At 48.0% G+C, this 18,865-nt stretch overlaps 1 protein-coding gene across 3 annotated transcripts in view; it reads right to left on the minus strand.

Annotated features, from left to right (window-relative positions):
- Positions 1–5,281: 5,281 nt before the first annotated feature.
- The window catches only part of PRAG1 (PEAK1 related, kinase-activating pseudokinase 1), a 45,628-nt gene continuing 32,044 nt past the window's right edge, over positions 5,282–18,865 (minus strand). For all 3 annotated transcript variants that reach the window (XM_043893597.1, XM_043893599.1, XM_043893598.1), the window contains exons 5-6: positions 12,174–12,913; positions 5,282–6,835 (exon numbers count right to left, since the gene is read on the minus strand). In XM_043893597.1, coding sequence (XP_043749532.1) covers positions 5,687–6,835; positions 12,174–12,913 — 1,889 coding nt within the window. In that variant the 3' untranslated portion in view covers positions 5,282–5,686. The remainder of the gene's footprint in view (positions 6,836–12,173; positions 12,914–18,865) is intronic.

The following is an 18,865-nucleotide window of genomic DNA, read 5'->3' on the forward strand; positions in this document are numbered from 1 at the left end:
TAGGAAAGCTGAAAAATCATACTAGTGATGGGAATAGTCAATAAAGAAAGGTCATACATAAAGCGTCTTTTCCTATAAACTCTGAAGTTGAAATCTACACAACCTGAAGTTCTATAGCTTCTTCATAGCTGGAGCTCTTTGAGAACATAGTAGTGACTGTATGATTCCAGGAAAGGTCTAACAAGTGATGCCGTAGACTGAATGTTTGTGTACCTCCCACTGCCCCCTCCCCCAAACCCATACACTGAAACTCAATCCCCAGTGTGATGGTAATATTAGGTGGTGGGGCGTATGGGAGGAGCTAAGGTCATGAGGTTGGGGCCCTCATGAACGGGACTAGTGGTCTGTTTTTTATAAAAGAGACCCCAGAGAGCTCCTTTGCCCTTTCTGCCATGTGAGGATACAATGAAAATATGGCCATCTGTGAACTAGGGAGTGTGCTCTCATCAGAAATGAAACTGCCAGCACTATGATCTTGGACTCAGCAGCTTCTGTAACTGTGAGAAACAAATTTCTGTTGTCACAACCCACTCAGTTTATGGTATTTTGTTAGCAGCCCGATTGGACTATGACACAACAATATCTTTTGGGGGGTTGTGGGAAGACCTTGGGGCTGGATCCAGGCAAGTGGGAAAACAGATGGTTTGTCTCTGAATCTTGCCTTCTCATTTCCTGCCTTCTCTTCCACCCTTGGAAGAGTTCAGTTCCCATGCCCAGCTCCCCTAACCTGTCTCCATGCCTGATTATCCCTGATAAGGCCCTAAGGCGGGAGCCTGAAGGATGACCTTTAGGTCCTAATACTGTACATAAACATTTTGGGAGTCTAATCACATCCTGTGTTCAGGACAGCATTTTTGTAGGAAATAGCTGTAATCATTTCTGGTAAAGGGTCTGGAAAGATTTGAATCCCGCCTTCAGGATATGTGAAAAGTGTACATGTTCAAATCCCACTGGGATAGTTCAATACAAAGCTGCCTTGCTGGCATGCAGAAAGATCCCAAGTAAACTTGACTTTGCTTCCCTGAGTCCAGAAAAGAAGATTGAGTACCCAAGATTGAGTAAGTTTCCAAACTGACCATGACCCCAGATCCCCCTCAGTCAATGATACTATGCTTGGATTAATCTGGAAGTTGTACCTGAAGATGACCTCCTTTCCAGGGAATAGGTCCTCCAAAGGCATCTCTGACCTGGAGTAGGTCTCCTGGAGTGTCCTTAACTGCGTTATAATTAGCATTGGAAAAGAGGAGGAAAGAGTAATTTGTCAAGACGTTCATCCTGTAAAACTTGCCCCAGATGTTTTATTCTTGCCTTTTATTTTTAGCAATGACAGCAATTGGTTTAAATTTTGGTTTCTAATAAATCAATTCCATTTACCTCACCCTCTGTTAAACATGCCAAGCAGATTTTACATTATAAATCTACTATTTTAATGGGACTTAATAAGCTTACTCTTAGATCTTCAAAGACTTATAGACACTCATCAGAGTGGGAAAGGGCTGCCGCCTTGACTGGTGGTATATTAGAAGAACACATTTCAGAGAAGTCATTAAAGAAACGTGTGTCTTCCCTCTTCAAAATCTTCGTCATTGTTCTGTGCACACGTGTGTCTCACAAGAGGGCTTTCTCCAGCCCCAAGCCTTTGGAAACCAGGATGCCTCACACAGAGTGGTAACTACAGCTGCCCAGAGCCCTGTCTTTTTAGAGCTGAGCCATGTGCTACCATAAATAAATCCTCCCTGAAGTGCTTATCTCGCTTCCGGCAAGGATACAGTAATTTAGACGCCGGCCTTGTAACACCTGCAGAAAAGAATTTAGGAGAAGAAAACGATCCTACATCTGGGCATGGGAAAGGGAAAGGCCCGTTAACAACCCAAAGTATAATGTGGAAAGGATATGTGGGCGACTTGGCCCAGAGTTGGAGGGAAAAGAACCTAGAGTTTAAATACCAGTAGTTGGGTCTAAAGCCAAGAAGAAAGGAGAGGAGATGAACTCACAGATAACAGGACTATTAGATAGCCAGGTGTTCTAAGACTGTCATCATACAAAGGTGGCTGCCTTTTTCTGAACCTCGGTCCCCTGTGGAAGAAACTCTTTGTTTCTGGATTTAAATTTATTCGGTGCTTGAGGTTTCTGTGAAGTAAAGTCATACATCCCAGGTATATGTTGGGGTGATGAAAAAAAAGCTGTATTTGGAATTCTCTGTGCCTGAAGCTGTTTGCCAAACGTAATATTTGTAGCCACGTGACTTGTCATTCATGGAAAAGGCTGATTCGCGGAGTTGAGTAAGTGGCAAGTGCTCTGCAGAATCATCTCAATAAAACTAGGCCTGAATGTTCACCCGTGGATTTCACCAATGGTGGATATAAAGGAATTGCCCTATCTAAAAAAAATGGTCTTTTTAATTTGTGTGTGTGTGCTGTTGGGAACATTATTTAATGTCTTTAAACAAGGAAATCCTTGACAAAACCCCTTCAAAACCAAGCACCAGGAAAAGGTTTGTTTCTGCCGATGAACTGTCTCCTGAGATTACCCAAAGAATTACCCCGAAGTAGAGAACACCCGCAGAGAAGGTAATGGCAGCCCACTCCAGTACTCTTGCCTGGAAAATCCCATGGATGGAGGAGCCTGGTAGGCTACAGTCCATGGGGTCTTGAAGAGTCAGATATGACTGAGCGACTTCACTTTCACTTTTCTGCATTGGAGAAGGAAATAGCAACCCACTCCAGTGTTCTTGCCTGGAGAATCCCAGGGATGGGGTCGCACAGAGTCAGACACGACCGAAGTGACTTAGCAGTAGCAGAGGACACCCGGCTGTTCTCTACTTTTCTTAGGTTGGTGGACCTAAGCTCAGAAATAAGTCTTATGTTTGATCACTACCATTCTTCTTAATTAGAATTTACTGCTATAGTTCCTTCTCTTTCCACCTTTACTTTGGGGTTCATTTTAGTTCTGAAATTCTTTTCTACCATCTCAGTGTTTTTTTTCTCCCTTAAGTGGGAGGCATATAAAAAAGGTGCAATTAATTCAGAGGTTTAAAATGTGCCTCTTGTGACAGTTATTTCCAACAAGCGCTGCATTCCCCCTGGCAGAATATTTGCTTCCTCCCTCTCCATTGTTTATTTATTTGATGTGAGAAAGAACAAGAAAGCAAAAGACAGCAAACTGAGGGTGGAGGGTTTGCCTGGAAAATTCCCAGGAAGAAACAACTGACAAAATAATACCCTCTGAAACAGATGGGTCCTACGGAGAATTATGATTTCCATGTTCAAAACTCTTTCTCTGTACAAACATAGCTGGAAGCTGGTTTTAGCCGGCTCTACCCTCAATGCTCCCTAAGGCCCACTTGACTTCACATTCCAGGATGTCTGGCTCTAGGTCAGTGATCACACCATTGTGATTATCTGGGTCGTGCAAGGAGATCCAACCAGTCCATCCTAAAGGAGATCAGTCCTGGGTGTTCATTGGAAGGACTGATGCTGAAGCTGAAACTCCAGTACTTTGGCCACCTCATGCGAAGAGTTGACTCATTGGAAAAAGACCCTGATGCTGGGAGGGATTGGGGGCAGGAGGAGAAGGGGGCGACAGAGGATGAGATGGCTGGATGGCATCACCGACTCGATGGGCATGAGTTTGAGTAAACTCCGGGAGTTGGTGATGGACAGGGAGGCCTGGCATGCTGCGATTCATGGGGTCACAAAGAGTCGGACACGACTGAGCAACTGAACCGACTGACCGACCCTCAATGCTCAAACAACCACTGAAATGACATGTGTGCCTTGAAGCCCCAGGCTTCACCTTGAGATACTTGGAAGTGTGGGTGTGTTTACCTGTAGTCCCAGGCTGGAATGGCTGCGAAAAGAGTGAAATTAATACACAGAAGGAGCACTTGCCCGGTGGCTCAGTGGTGAAGAATCCTCCAGCCAATGCAAGAGGCAGGGGTCTGATCCCTGGTCCGGGAGGGTCCCACATGCCACGGAGCAACTAAGCTCATGTGTCACAACTACTGAGCCTGTGCTCTAGAGCCCGGATACTGCAGCTACTGAGCCCATGGGTCCTAGAGCCCAAGCTTTCCAACAAGAGAAGTCATTGCAATGAGAAGCCCACACACTGCAACTTGAGAGTAGCCCCTACTCACTGCAACTAGAGAAATGCCCTCATGGCAATGAAGACCCAGCATAGCCAATAATAAACCAATAAAATTATTAAAAAAATAAGCAGACGGGGACCTGGGAGATTTTGCCATCCTGCTTGCTGGCCACTTTCCTAGATTCCTAGGACATCCATTAAGACCTTTGAATTTATTTTAAACTTGTCCATTGTTATTTACAAGGTTTGAGAAATTCATTCACAACTTGAAAGATTACCCTTTTAGGTAGCAATATAAGGCTCTTGGGCTATTTCCCTTCAAATGAGTGTTTATTGATTTTTTTCTGTGTCTAGTTTTGAGGAAGAAGGATCTGGTGCTTCCGAATTCTTTGAAGCACTTTTTCTTTTTTTTTTTCGAAGCACTTTTTAAAGGCATGGTACCAAATGCTGACTGTAGTAGGTGCCAATAAATGTGTTAACTGAATGAGTTTTAAAAAATGGAAACCCAAAGGAGTTTTGAACAGCAGGTGGGCGAGTGGTCTGAAAGTAGAAACACTGAGTTCTCTTCTTGCACTGCCCTTATCTAGGACAGCAGTAACAGTGGGCTGTTTCCCACCCGGCACTCCACCCTTTCTTCCCAACCCTGCCCAGGGCAGTCAGTCCTGCCGGCTCTACCACCCAGGCCCTCTTGCTCCCTGGCGTCCCACTGGTCTTGGCCTGGGGATGACGGGTGGGGAACAGATTGAGTGAACCCTCCCCATTCCAGCCCTTGCTTTTTGTCTCACCATCCGTTGTTTTTCTCTTAATCCTGCCTGCAACCCTTTAAGTGGTCCCCTGCTAAGTTCTCGTCATTTGAACCATCTGGGGTGGCTTCCGCTTTCAGCCAGGCTTCTGATACAAATGATAACCAGCTTTAGCAAACTGGAAATGGATTTCGAGCAGTGGGATTAAATTCTGAAACTCTGGGATCACACCAGCTGTGTCTGGCTTCTTCCTAAGAGGCTGTGAGGTGGAGAGAGCAGCAGGGAAGATGAACTGGTCCCCACAAACCTGGGCTCTTGTGGCCTGATGCTCCTTCTGATGAGAAGCGGAAGAACAGGGACAGTTCAAGTGGTCTTGAAGCCACTGTTTCAAGGGCTTAAGACGATTTTACCAACCAAAGGTATTAACGCACTTGGGGACAAAACAGCTTCGCTCACGACTCAACCAGCAATTTTAATTAAAAATGGAGGTTTTTTTTTTTTTTTTTAAATAGCCACTCGACAAGAAGGTAAAGAAAGACACCCCCTAATGGGGTAGTGAGACCAGAGTCCAGGCTTCATTCTGCGGGCGGCAGTGTCCTCACGACCTTGCAAGAAGCTAGAAATGTACATAATTGCAGAGGAAACTGCAAGACTACAGGAGAAAAAGGAGGCTGGACCACGGTGGGCAATGACATCCACAGTCTTTCATATTTATATCTTATATATATATATTACATCCAAGTATGACAGTCATTTGTACCATTTCCCAAGAGACACGGATGTTTTCAAGGCAAGGCAGGGCACGGGGAAGGGGGTCGGGTGGGGGTCCGGCCCAGAGGACGGGGCCGGGAGCTGCCTCACAGAAGCTGCAGGAGCTTCAGCGACTGTAAGAGGGCTGCGGGCTCGGCCGACGCCAGATACTGGCAGCAGAGCCAGTCCTCCAGCTCCACCCCGCGTCGGCGGTCCACCGCCTTCTCGGCGAACTTCATCATCATCAGGGCTCGCTTCATGTCGATCCAGTTGTGGAGCGTGGCGCACAGCGCCTCCTCCGAGGCGCCGGGCGGCTCCACCAGCTCGCGCCGGGGCCCCCAGAGCAGGCACTGCAGCACGCGCTTGGCCTCGCCGATGCGGATGCGCTTGATGGGGTCGGCCTCCAGCAGCAGGTGCGCCAGCCGCTGCAGGCCGGGCGAGTAGAGGGACAGCGCGGGCAGCGGCGGCAGGTCCTCCTGCCGGTAGTCCCGCTCCCGGAGCTGCGCCCGCACCTCGAACGGGTTGGGCTGGTGCAGCAGCTCGTAGATGAGGATGCCCGTCTGGAACTCGTCGAACTTGCGGTACTGGGAGGCAGACACGATCTCGGGGGCCAGGCGTGCCTGGCTCTTCTGCTGCTGCAGGTTGGCGGTGCCGCCTGGCTTCTGCTTGGCCTTCAGGAAGTTGCTGATGATGAGCCGGGGCAAGTGCTTCTCACCGGACCCTCCCTGAAAGGCGGGGGCGGCTGGAGGGGTGGGGGTGGCGCCGGGAGGGAGGGCGGCCGAGGCGGCCGCAGGGGCGGGGGATGCGGCGGAGGGCGGGACGCAGGCCGCGGGGGCGGGCTCGGGGGGAGCCTGCGGGGCGCAGTGCGCGAGCAGCAGGTTCTCCAGGCACAGGTCCCGGTGGATGACCCCGTGCTCCTTCAGGTGCTCCAGCCCGTTGCAGAGCTGCAGCAGCAGGAAGCACACCCGCCGCTCGTACGCCTCGGGCTCAGACTGGTGGCTGGCGGCCAAGTCCCGCACGAAGTCCGAGGCGGTCTGGTGGGGCACCTCCCGGGTGATGACCACCACGCAGTCCTGCTCCTGGGCGGGGGGATGTGCGGGCAGCGCAGACAGAGGGTCCTTGGGTGCGTCCGGAGAGGTGAGCATGCTGGAGGGCACCGAGGCGACAAAGTGGCCGCAGTCCTGCTGGATGTTGAAGTGCACGGGCACTGAAGGGCTGCAGTAGGAGGCTGCCTTGGGCTCGGGGGTCTTGCAGATCTGGGGGAAAGCGGAAGTGAGGTCAAAGCCAGAGCCATCGTTCTGTTCGATAAACAGTGCTGGCACATTTAGACATCCGCAAGCAAATGGTGAACTTACACCCTTACCGCCCACTGCGCACACACCATTTAACTCAAAATGGGTCACAGAGACCTAGGTCACAATGGAGAGGCTTAGGTGTGAGAGCCAAAGCAGTGCACACTTTTGAAGAAAACACAGGGCAGAATCTTTGAGGCCTTAGGCTAAGCCAAGATTTCTCAGAGACCACACCAGGACCATGGTCCAAAAAAGAAAACGGCGGACAAACGTGACCTCATCAACTCTTAAAACTTGTGTGGTTCAAAAAGTATTAAGAAAATTGGGGAGACAAGTATTAGAGTGGGAGGAAATATTTGCAAAACACATATCCATCCAGAATGTACCCAGAATTCTTGCAAAGCTGTCCTAAGATAAATTGTCCAATCAAAAAGTCAGCAAAAGATATTCACAGGCATTTCACCCAAGAACTATGTAAATGGCCATAAGCACATGAAAATATATTCAATATCATGAGTCATAAGAGAAAGGCAAGTGAAAAACGCAATGAGAGCCCAGGTGATGCCCACCAGAATGGCTGTAATAAAATGATAATACCAAGCATCTATGAGGATGTGCAGAAATGGGATGTCTCAGATGTGCTGGTGGGATGTAAAACAGTATCACCCCTTTGGAATACAGATTGTCAATTTCTTAAAAAGTTAAACCTAAAATGATTATACAACCCAGCCAGAATGAGTTCCCTTGATAGGAAGACATCTCTCTGTCCACAACGTGGACTGGACAAATTCTCAGGAAGCCAGATAAGAGCTTCCTCAGGCAATCAGCCTCACTCCCCAGCCACCGCACCTGACTTGGCACCTACCTGACAGCAGATATATTTGATCGCTAGGATGTTCCCTTCTTGGGGAATCTCAGGGGCAGAGATGCAGGCCCCTACACCTCTAGGACTTGGTCAAATTCTCTAAGGCTGCCCTGGTTTCTAGATCCAGGTTAATATGCCATGCCTACCAACTGGCGCAACCCATGGGGCTGATTTTAGTGGAGCTGCTAAGTGTAAGTCACTCCTCCAAGGGTGAGTCATAGCAGCTGAAAGAAAACAAAAAGCTCTCCAGGGAATAGGGAAGCCCAAGGGCCCAAAGGTACCCTCTGAACCGAAGATGAAATAAACAAGCGGAGGATCTGAAGCTCTCTGGGGAATCCCTATGCTGTGTCTTTCCTTCCTCTTCTGCATCTTTTTATACTAATGACAGCATCAGCCACCTAAGGATCCTGAGCAACAGGAATCCATCTGGTGGCTGCACAACTGAGAGTCTTGAGTCACACACAATGGCCCCCCATCAGGCCTGATCCCCTCTAATTAATTACACGGAAAGAGACTCTAGATGGTCTGTGGGCACTCCTCTGCAAAGGAGATGGTGCAGCCCCAGCCGTGCTTTGTAGAAGGGTAAGGATCAGTTTGTAATCCTGAGAAGAACGGCATCTGGCCCCATCTACAAAATATCACCCAGCAAACAATCTCAAAATAACCCTTCTGGCTGCTGCATGGCTATACTTGAATGATCACGGCAGTGTTTATGGAGTGCCACAATGCTTACAGGTGACGTTTTTAGAAGTTCTGTTGCAAGCACCTTTTCAAAGAGATTTATTTATATTGCAGCTCTACAAACCTCAGCATGAAACCTGGCATAAAGGAGCTCAGCTACTAAGAAAACTTTTTAAAAGATAATTGGAGGGTTGGGGGGCCGGGGGGAGGGAACACATTAATTTAGTGATCTCTCTTATTAGAAAAGTAGAATAGAAATAAAAGGGAAGCTCATTTTATCCCAGACAGTGTTTCCTCTTCCATTAACAAAAGTGATTTTGGGATACATGTCGAAAAGGCACTGCTGTAGGTTCTTTCTTATCTGAGCCAAGCCAGCTGTATTTGGTTTTTAAATGGCAGTTTTCTGGAACAATGTCGGCTGGGGTGGTCCTCAAAAAATAGTCTAGTGTATAAATACCAACAACCACTGTGTATGGACCTGTCTGCTTTGTCATCCATGGCTATAAGTGAGAGCTTCTCAACTACGACATACCCAGCAAACTTTCACATGATGCCTATAAAGCATACTTCCTGTAGTGTCTCTTTAAATCTCATTGAACAACTTCATGAGATAGATGTTACTACAGAGCAGGAAGCTGAGACTTAAAAAAATTAAGTTATTCGCCCAAGATTATACAGCTGAGAAGTGTTCTGGAGGTGAAGAGTATGAGCCTTAGGGTGAAAAGGACCTTAGTTTAAATATGAACTCTGCAAACACTGGCAAGTTACCCTTGATTCTTGTTCTTTCAGTTGGTCGTTATGTTCTATTAAGTAGTCACAAACACTGAACGCATGAATGCTGAACCACTGCTCCTGGGGAAATACAACGTGACGTTCTTACAAGCCTCTGGTCACAAGATGTTCATCAACTGGCCAATGTATAGCCCGGCTGTATGTGTGTTTCTGTTTAAAGTCGCCTTATTCATAGATACTGTTGAGTATCTCAACTGTGCTAACAGTGACTCATGGCTGACAGCAGTGTAGCTCATGCCTGAAAAGAAGCTGATCTAACACCCTCTCCAAACTGCATCACAGTCTTCCTGACCTTAGGATCATGAGACAGGACTTCATTGCTTGGCATGGCCATTTTAAAGGGTGAAATCACCCTTTAAAAAAGTGTGAAGATGAGGCACTTGTTTACAGGATGAGAGCTGAGAAAGAAGGTGGAGAGTCCCCCTGTAGCGCCTCAGCTAGGGATTTGTGTGTTGAATAACCTGGATCTCCCCAACTCTGCACATGGCCAGGGATGATCACTAAAGCACCCCAAGTATTTATTATTTGGGGTTACAAAAAATTTCAACACCAAATTCACAAATATGAAATCCCCAAATATTGAGAATTGACTGTATTTATCTCAAAGTCTGTTTCTCCTCTGTATCTCAAGGGCAGTGTCCCTCCTCACAGGGCCACTAGGAGCATTAAAAGATACAACACAGATGCAGCTTTCAACACAAAGTCTAGACAGGTGAGCACCCATCAGGAAAGGTTGCTATGGTGACTGCCCTTGTGGGTCTGGTAACCTGGCAGTGGAGCCAGGCAATCCAGAGGTGGCTGGCAGGTAATTGTACAAACCCAGAGGGCGCAGCTGCTGGGCCTGGGATGTGTTTCCAAGGATCCTTTTCTCCAGGGTATCAAAGGCCTGAGCCCAGCAAAAACTCTCCTCGGGAGTCCAGGCAGTTTGCAGAGAGATGTAAATGAAGGAGCAGAGTAAATGACAACTGGCCTGGATGGGATTCAAAATCAGTGAGCTGGTCCTCTGGCAAGACCTCACTGCCTCGAACAAAAGATGGGGTGCATGTTAACCAGTGGGGGAGCCCTGGGCAGGGCCCCACAAGATTATTCTACAGTGTCAAATTAGGAGTGAAGGTAGAGGAGGTGGGTGAAAGGCTTCTCTTCCACCCCCACCTCCCCTCACCACCCCACAAGATCATTTTCAGGGGTCTGTGCTCAGGTTTTGGCTCAAGACCTTCACACAGACTGGTTCAGCTCCAATTTCAAAGGTTTCATTGAGCCAAGTCTTGCTTTAAACTTTGGTGCCTTGGCCTCCTTCGTGGTTGAAAATCTGGGCTAAGTCACGTCTGCGAAATAAAAAAGGCCCAGCCAGCTTAACACAGGTCCCTAATTACTGGAGTTCTGGCTGACTGAGGCACGAAACAGCGTCAGCAGCACACGTTAACAAAGGCTGTTCCTCCTCCCTGTATTCGCGGAGCGGGGCCACGCGAGCTGGCTTCTCTCTCTCACTGCCACAGGAGGCAAAGCCCACAAACAGAGGGACCAGCGTGAGCCCAAGCAGGTGCAAGCCTGCAGCCGAAGCTCCCGCATCCCAGACACGGGTGAGACAAGCTCGGCCGCAGACAGGCGGCTCGAGAAGGAGCCTTCTCCCCCTCCTGGGGACCCAGAGGATTCAGATGACTGTATTCCATCCAGAACCAGCACTAATGAAGCAGAACGGCGGCGCGTGCAGGATGCTCTGCACCCCGCCCCCACCCCATCACCAGGCCAGGCACATCTGCAAATTGATGCTGCTGTTCCCTAGACTCTGAATACTTGAAATTCTTCTTCAAATTTCCTTTTCACAAAATATTGAGCTCCAATATAAAAAAAAAAAGTTAAAAAAATTTTAAAAAGAAATTTCCTTTTCACACTCTATGGAGATACTTCCTGATCTGCCAAGCCTCCAGCAGAATCACAGAGAACAACTGGACTCTCTTCCTTAACAGGCCCAAGGTCTATCTGCTGGTTTCCTTATTTTTATTTTTTGATATGGACCATTTTTAAAGTTTTACTGACTTGGTTTTAATATTGTTTCTGTTTTGGTTTTTTGGTTGGGAGGTACATGGGACCTCAGCTTCCTGACCAGTGATCAAACCAGCACCCCCTGCATTGGAAGGCGAAGGCTTAACCACTGGACTGCCAGGGAAGTCCCTCCTTATGGTTTAGATTTCAGATGAAATGAACACCACTGCCTTCTAACGTTCTCTGGGAATGTTGAATTTTCTGCACTGTTCTTCAGAATTGGCTAACTCTACATTATTACAGGAGGTCTTACAATCCAAGCTGCACATCACAGTCATGAATCTAAAAAACCAAACCCCTTGATCCAGAAGTTCTGATCTAGTGGCAGACCTTGCGCCAAGTGGCCCCCTTGGGCCACATCACTTTCTACCCCATGGGCAAGAAGGATTAAAAGCCTGTCCCACCAGGCTTGTTCCTCCTCAAAATGAAGAGGTCAGCTGTCTCTTGACAGTGAAGGAGCCCAGGTCCAGCCCCAGGAGGCAGGGGAGAGTAACTGATATACCTGAACATAAGAAAATGTTTAGGGTGGAAGCAGAGGGATGATTCAAAGATCATTTTCTCAGGTCCACTGGGTCAGCAGTAGCAAAGAACTTCCTAAAGGCACCTCCACCCCCCCTTTGACTTTCAAGGAGCTCAAATTTACATCCCTTCATTGGATGGGTACAGATCCTGGGCTCTGGGCTGCCAGTGATGACCAGGCTGACCACATTCAGCTCACTCTTTCCTCCACCGAATACGTGCATACAAATCACACTGCACCATGTCCTGGGCCAGGCAGAGTGAACTCACCGAGCATTTCCAGGAAATGACCCTCCTCTGGGAGGCGGCCGAGGGGACAGGACTTCTCAAGCCACTGGGCTGCCAGCCAGGACCGCCCGGCCGGCACAGGGCGGGGGAGCGGGAGGCGGGGGTGGGACCTACCTTCACCGCGTAGGTGCTGCCGGGATCCTCGGAGCAGGTGGCACAATAGTAAATGGCATCCCCTGAGTCACAGCAGGGCTTGTTACAAGTCAGCTTGAACAGGGACCAGTTATTCTCGCTGAAGTGCAGCTCCTTCTTCTGGCCGCCCATGAAGAGGTCCTCGCACCTGGCCACGAGGCGGACCAGGGACTGGGCGTAGAGCCCCCCCAGCTTGGCGTAGGTGCCCTCCTTGCTGCTGATGCTATTCAGGAGGCTGTGGAGCTGCAGCTGGGTGCTGCCTGCTGAGGCCTGGCTGGACACGCTCAGCTGGGAGGACGAGGCGGAGGAGACCCCTTTGCCCTGCAGGCCTTTGCTGCCCCCCAGCCCCGGCGTGGGGCCCCGGTGGCCACTGCCTTTGGACGTTTTCTCCAGCGGCTCGGAAGCGGCGAAGACGTGCTGGTGGCGGCCGCCGGGAGCTGAGGCGTAGCTAAAGTGGGAGTCCTCATGGACACACACATTAGTCTCCGAGTGGCTGAGGTTCAGCTTGGGACTTGCTGTTCTGGGCTTGGGGGAGCCCTGGGTCCAGAAGAAGCCATCCGGGGAAGAGGCTGCCCGACTCACGAGCTTCTTCTGGGGAAGAGGCGGGGGCTGCAGGGGGTCTCCGGGGGACACATCCTCAGTGGAGCCCGAAGGGAAGGGGACAGGGGCGAAGAGCTTCTTCCTGCTGTTGGTGGGCGAGTGAGCTGGCTCAGACGATGGACCTGAGAGAGAGAAACAGAAATTCTCAGGCTAGAAGTCCATGTTGCTCAGTTCCAGGGTCCTGTGGGCTTTTTTTTTTTTCCCCCCATCAAAATAATTTATTTTATATTGTTTTTATCTATTTCTTAAAGAGACAACACATGCATATGAACAAATTAAAAGTGCAAAAAAGGTATACAATGCCAATGAGTCTTCCTCCTATCCGGTCCCTCAGCATTCAGTCCCTCTAATGTAAAGGAAACCACTGCTGGCCATTTCTCACGCATCCTTCTGGAGATTCGCCAAACAACCAAAATACACACACACGCAACATACACAGGTTTACACAAAGGAGAGCAAACAGTGCCCAGTGATCCCAATATTCCTTTTCTTCATTTGCCACTATGGCTTGGAGATAGTCCACATGAGATAATGTCCAGATGTATTTAATTCTTTTTAATAGGTGCCCCACACTGTATCATCATACGCAAGTATCATAATTTGTTAACCAGATCCCGCTGGAGGGACACTTAGGTCGCTTCTAATATGTAGCAAACAATGCTGCAACAGCAACAACAAACTTGAACATGTGTGGCTTGGCTGGATTTTTTCAAAAAGTCAGTTTATAGAGGGTAGTGTTTAGCTGCAGTATAATGCCTCCTTTTTAGTGTGTAATTCTAAGAGTTTTGACAAACTCCCTGATGGCCTGGGGGACAGGGCAGGCCCACAGACATTTTAGAAGGCAAACAATGGTGGTGGTGGTTTAGTCATTAAGCTGTGTGCATCTCTTATGACCCCATGGACTGCAGCCTGCCAGGCTCCTCTGTCCATGGAAGTTTCCACGCAAGAATGCTGGAGTGGGTTGCCATTTTCTTCTCTGGGGATCTTCCCAACCCAGGGATTGAACACAAGTCTCCTCCATTGTGGGCAGATTTTTTTTTTTTTTTAACCACTGAGCCACCAGGGAAGCCCAGAGGGCAAAGGAAGGTGATTTTATAAAAGAAGCAGCAGAAAAGTGAGAGGTTCCTAGGCCCCTGAGTTCCCAGAGTGGTGCACATGGATACTGATATGGTTCTGGGAAAGTTCCATCACTGCCCCAGGTCTCCACAGTGCACAGGTACATCCAGAAACATCACAGAAGATGAGATGGACAGCCAATCTAGACAGAGCGAAGACTGAACTTAGTCTTTGTATCACTGCATGAAATGGAGAGTTCACAATGAAACAAGATTTCAGGTCAAAAAAAAAAACATTTAAGAAAAGATATTGACATTGGAGACAAGAAAGTGCCAAGTGAAATGATACTCATTTATTTCATTCTAAGAACTGATTCAAAGATGTACCCACTATTTTAATAAAAGCTTTTAGGGGGATTTAAAAAAAAACCCATTAACTGTATCCATATGTGGTAAAATGCATGCTGTTATCCTGAAGGTTAAAATGTGAAAGAAACAGGGGTCTCAGATTTAAGGAAATGGACAGTTATGATGTGCACCCATCATTTTCAGGGGGCCACCGACCTCTGGGATCTAATGGCTGATGACCTGAGGTGAAGCTGATGTAATAATAATACAGTGCACAATAAATGTAATTTGCTTGAATCATCCCAAAACCATCTCACCCCCTGCCACCCACAGTCTGTGGAAAAACTGTCTTGCAGGAAACCAGTCCCTGGTGCCAAAACAGTTGGGGACCACTGTGACTGTGCATGTCACCTAAGGGCAGGGCATGCAGTGCCTCTCTGAACCCCTCCCCTCTCAGCAGGACGACGAGAAGGAACGATGTACAACTCAGAGGCCTGAGACAAGCGGAGAGAGGCCCCAAAGGAAGGCCACTGTTAGTTTTGCGCCACTCCACTCAAGGCCTTTGTAGGGCTGCTCGTGAATACGCGATCACTGTTCATGCCTGAGTCTCTCTCTGCTTTCTCCAGCCGAAGTGGGACAGAAGCGGCCGGCAGCAAGCCTGTCACATCCACATGGGCAGGGCGTGGTGTGGGGGTGGTCTCCTCACTTAAGATGCTCCTCCACAGGCAGGAGAGAGCAAAGTGGACAACCACGTCCTCAGGCGTTGACATCCGTGCCCCAGCCCCACTGACCAGCCTCAGTGAGCAACAGCAGAGCAAGCCCAGTGCGAAGGCCCCAGAAGGACAGAATGAGTACACACAGCTCGTTGAACCCAGGAGCTGGGAACCAGGTTCAGGCAGAGATGTATTATCAACACGCAGAAGGTAAGGGTGGGGGAGGAGTGGAGTGTGATCAGAATTCTGGTCAATCAGCCCTGAACGTTCACTGGCAGGACTGATGCTGAGGCTGAAGCTCCAATACTCTGGCCACCTGATGCAAAGAGCTGACTCATTGGAAAAGACCCTGATGCTGGGAAAGATTGAGGGCAGGAGGAGAAAGGGATGACAGAGGATGAGATGGTTGGATGGCATCACTGACTCAGTGGACATGAGTTTGTGCAAACTCTGGGAGATGGTGAAGGACAGGGAGGCCTGGTGTGCTGCAGTCAGTCCACGGGGTCACAAAGAGTCGGACACGACTGAGCGACTGAACGACAACCAGCAACAGGGACACCCTGCCTGTGACTCCTGGCCCAGTTCAACTGGCCGGGGAGGCCTGTGACAAATCAGCTTGTGGACCAGCCCCCTCTTTTAGCCTCATGCTTATACCCACCCCCTGTTTGGTGTGCTTTTCTTGCCTTCCTTGTCTGGCTCTCACCACATCCCTTTCTGCCTCTACCCTGATCTGAGGGTGCACAGAGAGATGTCAGCTGTCAATCTTACTCAGCTGAGTTTCCTCATTTAAAACTGACCAGACTGCATCTCCACAAAGGCCCCTTCCAAAACTAATAGTCTACAGTTTCAGCCACTCTTTCCATTTTCAACAGCTCCTCAAGTATATTCTGTCTCAAAGCTGCCCCTGAAAGAAAATACCTCTAGGCTGATGGTTATCTGGCTTCCTCTGTTCCTCTAGCTCTAGCTCTCACAAGCTGTGGCTGGTAAACTTTTCAGTCTTTAAGAATAGCAGGAATCTTAAAAAAAAAAAATATATATATATATATATATATATAAATCAGCGACACTTCTTATTTCTGGATTACCAAAGAAAACCAAGAGGCTGTGCTTTAGCACAAAAAATAATGTGTCTGTTCAGGCAGTTGGAAGGAAGTGATTTTTCTCCTTTGCCCTGTAGGTGTTCTCTTGCTTTCTTATGGGAACTGTGAGTCAGTGGCTTTGATGAGATCTATATCCTGCAACCTCTGAACTAAGTCGAGCCAGGAGTACTGGATATTAGAAGGAGGCGTGGCTTCAAGGATTAGCGTGTAGGCTGGTTCCTTTTTATTTCTTAGATGTTAGGTGTTTGTCACCCAACAAGCACCGCCTAAAGCACAGAGCAGTCAGACAACGGCATTGCACAGGAGGCTCCCAGCCAGGCGCCTGCCCGGCAGATGGGAAGGACTACAGGACACAGACCTTACCCAGTGGAGTGAGGCTCATCGGAAATGTTCCCTTTCCCTGTATGACTGGGCATTATACACATTCTCTCTGATGACTCCCAGGCAACAAAGGACCGAATTACATCTCAGCTGTTAATATTCTTAGGGCTTCTCAGAAAGAGATGTTCACATGTAACCCTTCTCGATGAAACTTTGTGATTTCTCCACCACAAGACAGGCAGCAGCCGTCTTCTACCCAATCGCAGGCACCCCCGAAAGCCCACTCTGGCTCGGTTGTGTTCTTGACTCTTCCGTGGGGCACCTCCTCGGAAACATGGCTGTGACCTTGCAGAGGCTAGACTCTTACTATGAGTAGCAGCTGCCATCCTCTGCATTTAGAAGAGCCAGAAAAAAGAGGGAACAAACATGCCTTGACACCTAAAATAGTCTCAAAACTCACAGGCAAGCCACTGGTTTAGAAAAATGTGCCTAAAAAAATCATGAAACACTTTGGCCAACAGCCCATATTCTCAGGACTTGGATCCAAGGGCGCACGAGACAGAGTCAGATATATCCTGGGGTTTTAGGCCGGTGTTAGGTCACTCTGTTTCCAAATTCTGGCTTATAATTAAGGGTATAAAAGGGGTAAGAATGGAAAATACTTTCCTGGGAAGTCTGCCTACATCACAGTTACATCATTGGTAGTTTTTTTAAAATGACTTTGCGTACTAATAGGGCCAGAGAGCTACAAACCCCATTTCCTAAGTTTTCCCTCCAATTTTCAATTCTGCATATCAAGCCCATAGCTAGCTATACAGCAGAACAGCCCTGCATCTCTTTAGTGGCTGTGCTTCAGAGAAAAGTCTTTCCTCGGACGAAACTAACTATCACATGGTGCATGGGGTGGGATCTTAGAACAACCGACGGGAAGGTGAACTCATTTGGTGCCATCCTATTTAGAAAGCAGAGACGAGGAACCAGGATTTCAACGGTCCGGAAAAAGAGCTTAACTCCTATGCAGAAACGCAGGCCAAAAGTTCAACCCCAGCACTGTGAGGTTTTCTTATTATAGAGTCCTCTCTTCTGGCTGGTTTTTTAATAGGTACTTTCATTGTTCTCTACAGCCAAAATGAGAGCTGGGCTTCAGGAGGAAGTGGTCAGTCCAGTTTTGAAATGTATAAATAAGCTGGTGTGGCTCCCTCGGCGCCCGGCTCTGCCTTCTGACAGCAGATGTAAAGGACGAAATGACACAGACCCTGACAGCAGGGAGGCCAGAGCAAATGTGGGGACAAAGGGCCGGGTCCCAGCTCAGAGGCCCCCAGCCCAGCTCCAAACTTCAGCTTTGGCATCTGACTGCTCTCCACCCTTTAAAGGAAAGTAAATGGAATTTTCTTTTGTTTGAAACACTTAAGTGTTTTGTGGATCTTTTTAAAAAATGAGGGTAAGAGGAAATGACTGACTGGCTGGAAATGACTGTATAGATTAATCCATTCATTTACTCAGTATTTCTTGAGCACCTACTACAGGCAAGGCAGAGGGAACAGAGTAGATGGAGAAAACCTTGTCTGCACTATGGCCTGCTTCAATCCCTACATGTTCAGGGTGAAAAAACTGAAGCCATCGATGGAGGCCAGCGTCACACAGGAAGTGGTAGTCTTGCAGATTTTGGCCAAAACCCCTTCCCCGCCCACCCCCCCACCCCCCCCCCCCCTCAGAAAATGTTAAGGGTGGAGGATATGTTTTAGACTCACAGAGAGTAACTTTTTCCTCCAAAGGAAAACTGTACAAGCTCTTGTTTGGTTCCACAATCAAAATAGACTAAGCTCTATTTTTTTTTTTTTGTTAAAGGAAGGCACATGACATTCCTTCAAGAGGAATGCTTACTTTTTCAAGAAGGCAAACACGGTCTGAAAATGGAAGCATATTATTAGCATTTTACAATTATATGGAAAATGCGGCATTTGTGAGATGCCTCTCTGGACTGCTTAAGCATCCCAGTGATCAAGATGGGCAGGCCATTGACACGCAAAATGGGGAAGCACTGTCTCAGTTTGGAAAACAGGCTCATGTAAAATATTTCACGTCTACAGCCTGTGTGTGCTTCCAGAATCATGATTCTTCCCATTATAACACAATCATTAAGGGTTTGCTTCCAAATTAACAGTAGAATGTTCAAGGCACTTTTGCGTGCCACTGATGGAAGCATAAGTTGACATTTTTAGAGGTTAATTTGGTAACATCTATTTTAAAATGCATATATGTTTTGACATATCAATTCCACTTCTAAGAAGTTATCTTACAGATACGCTCACCAAATTATCTCAGTGTATGTCCCAGGATGTTACTGTAGACTTGTAAAGAAAGGAACCTACATATGCATTGACAAGAGAAGGGTTTAACTAGTTCATACAATGAAAAAATATGCAGCATGAAAAGAAAATGAGGTTGACCTAGAGGTTCTGATTTGAAGGACTTCAAGATACAGTAAGTACAAAAGTGTGTAGAACTAAAGCTTATGATATTTGGAATATGGATAC

Source organism: Cervus elaphus, chromosome 32 (genome assembly GCF_910594005.1).
Source record: "Cervus elaphus chromosome 32, mCerEla1.1, whole genome shotgun sequence".
NCBI classification, from domain to species: Eukaryota; Metazoa; Chordata; class Mammalia; order Artiodactyla; family Cervidae; genus Cervus; species Cervus elaphus.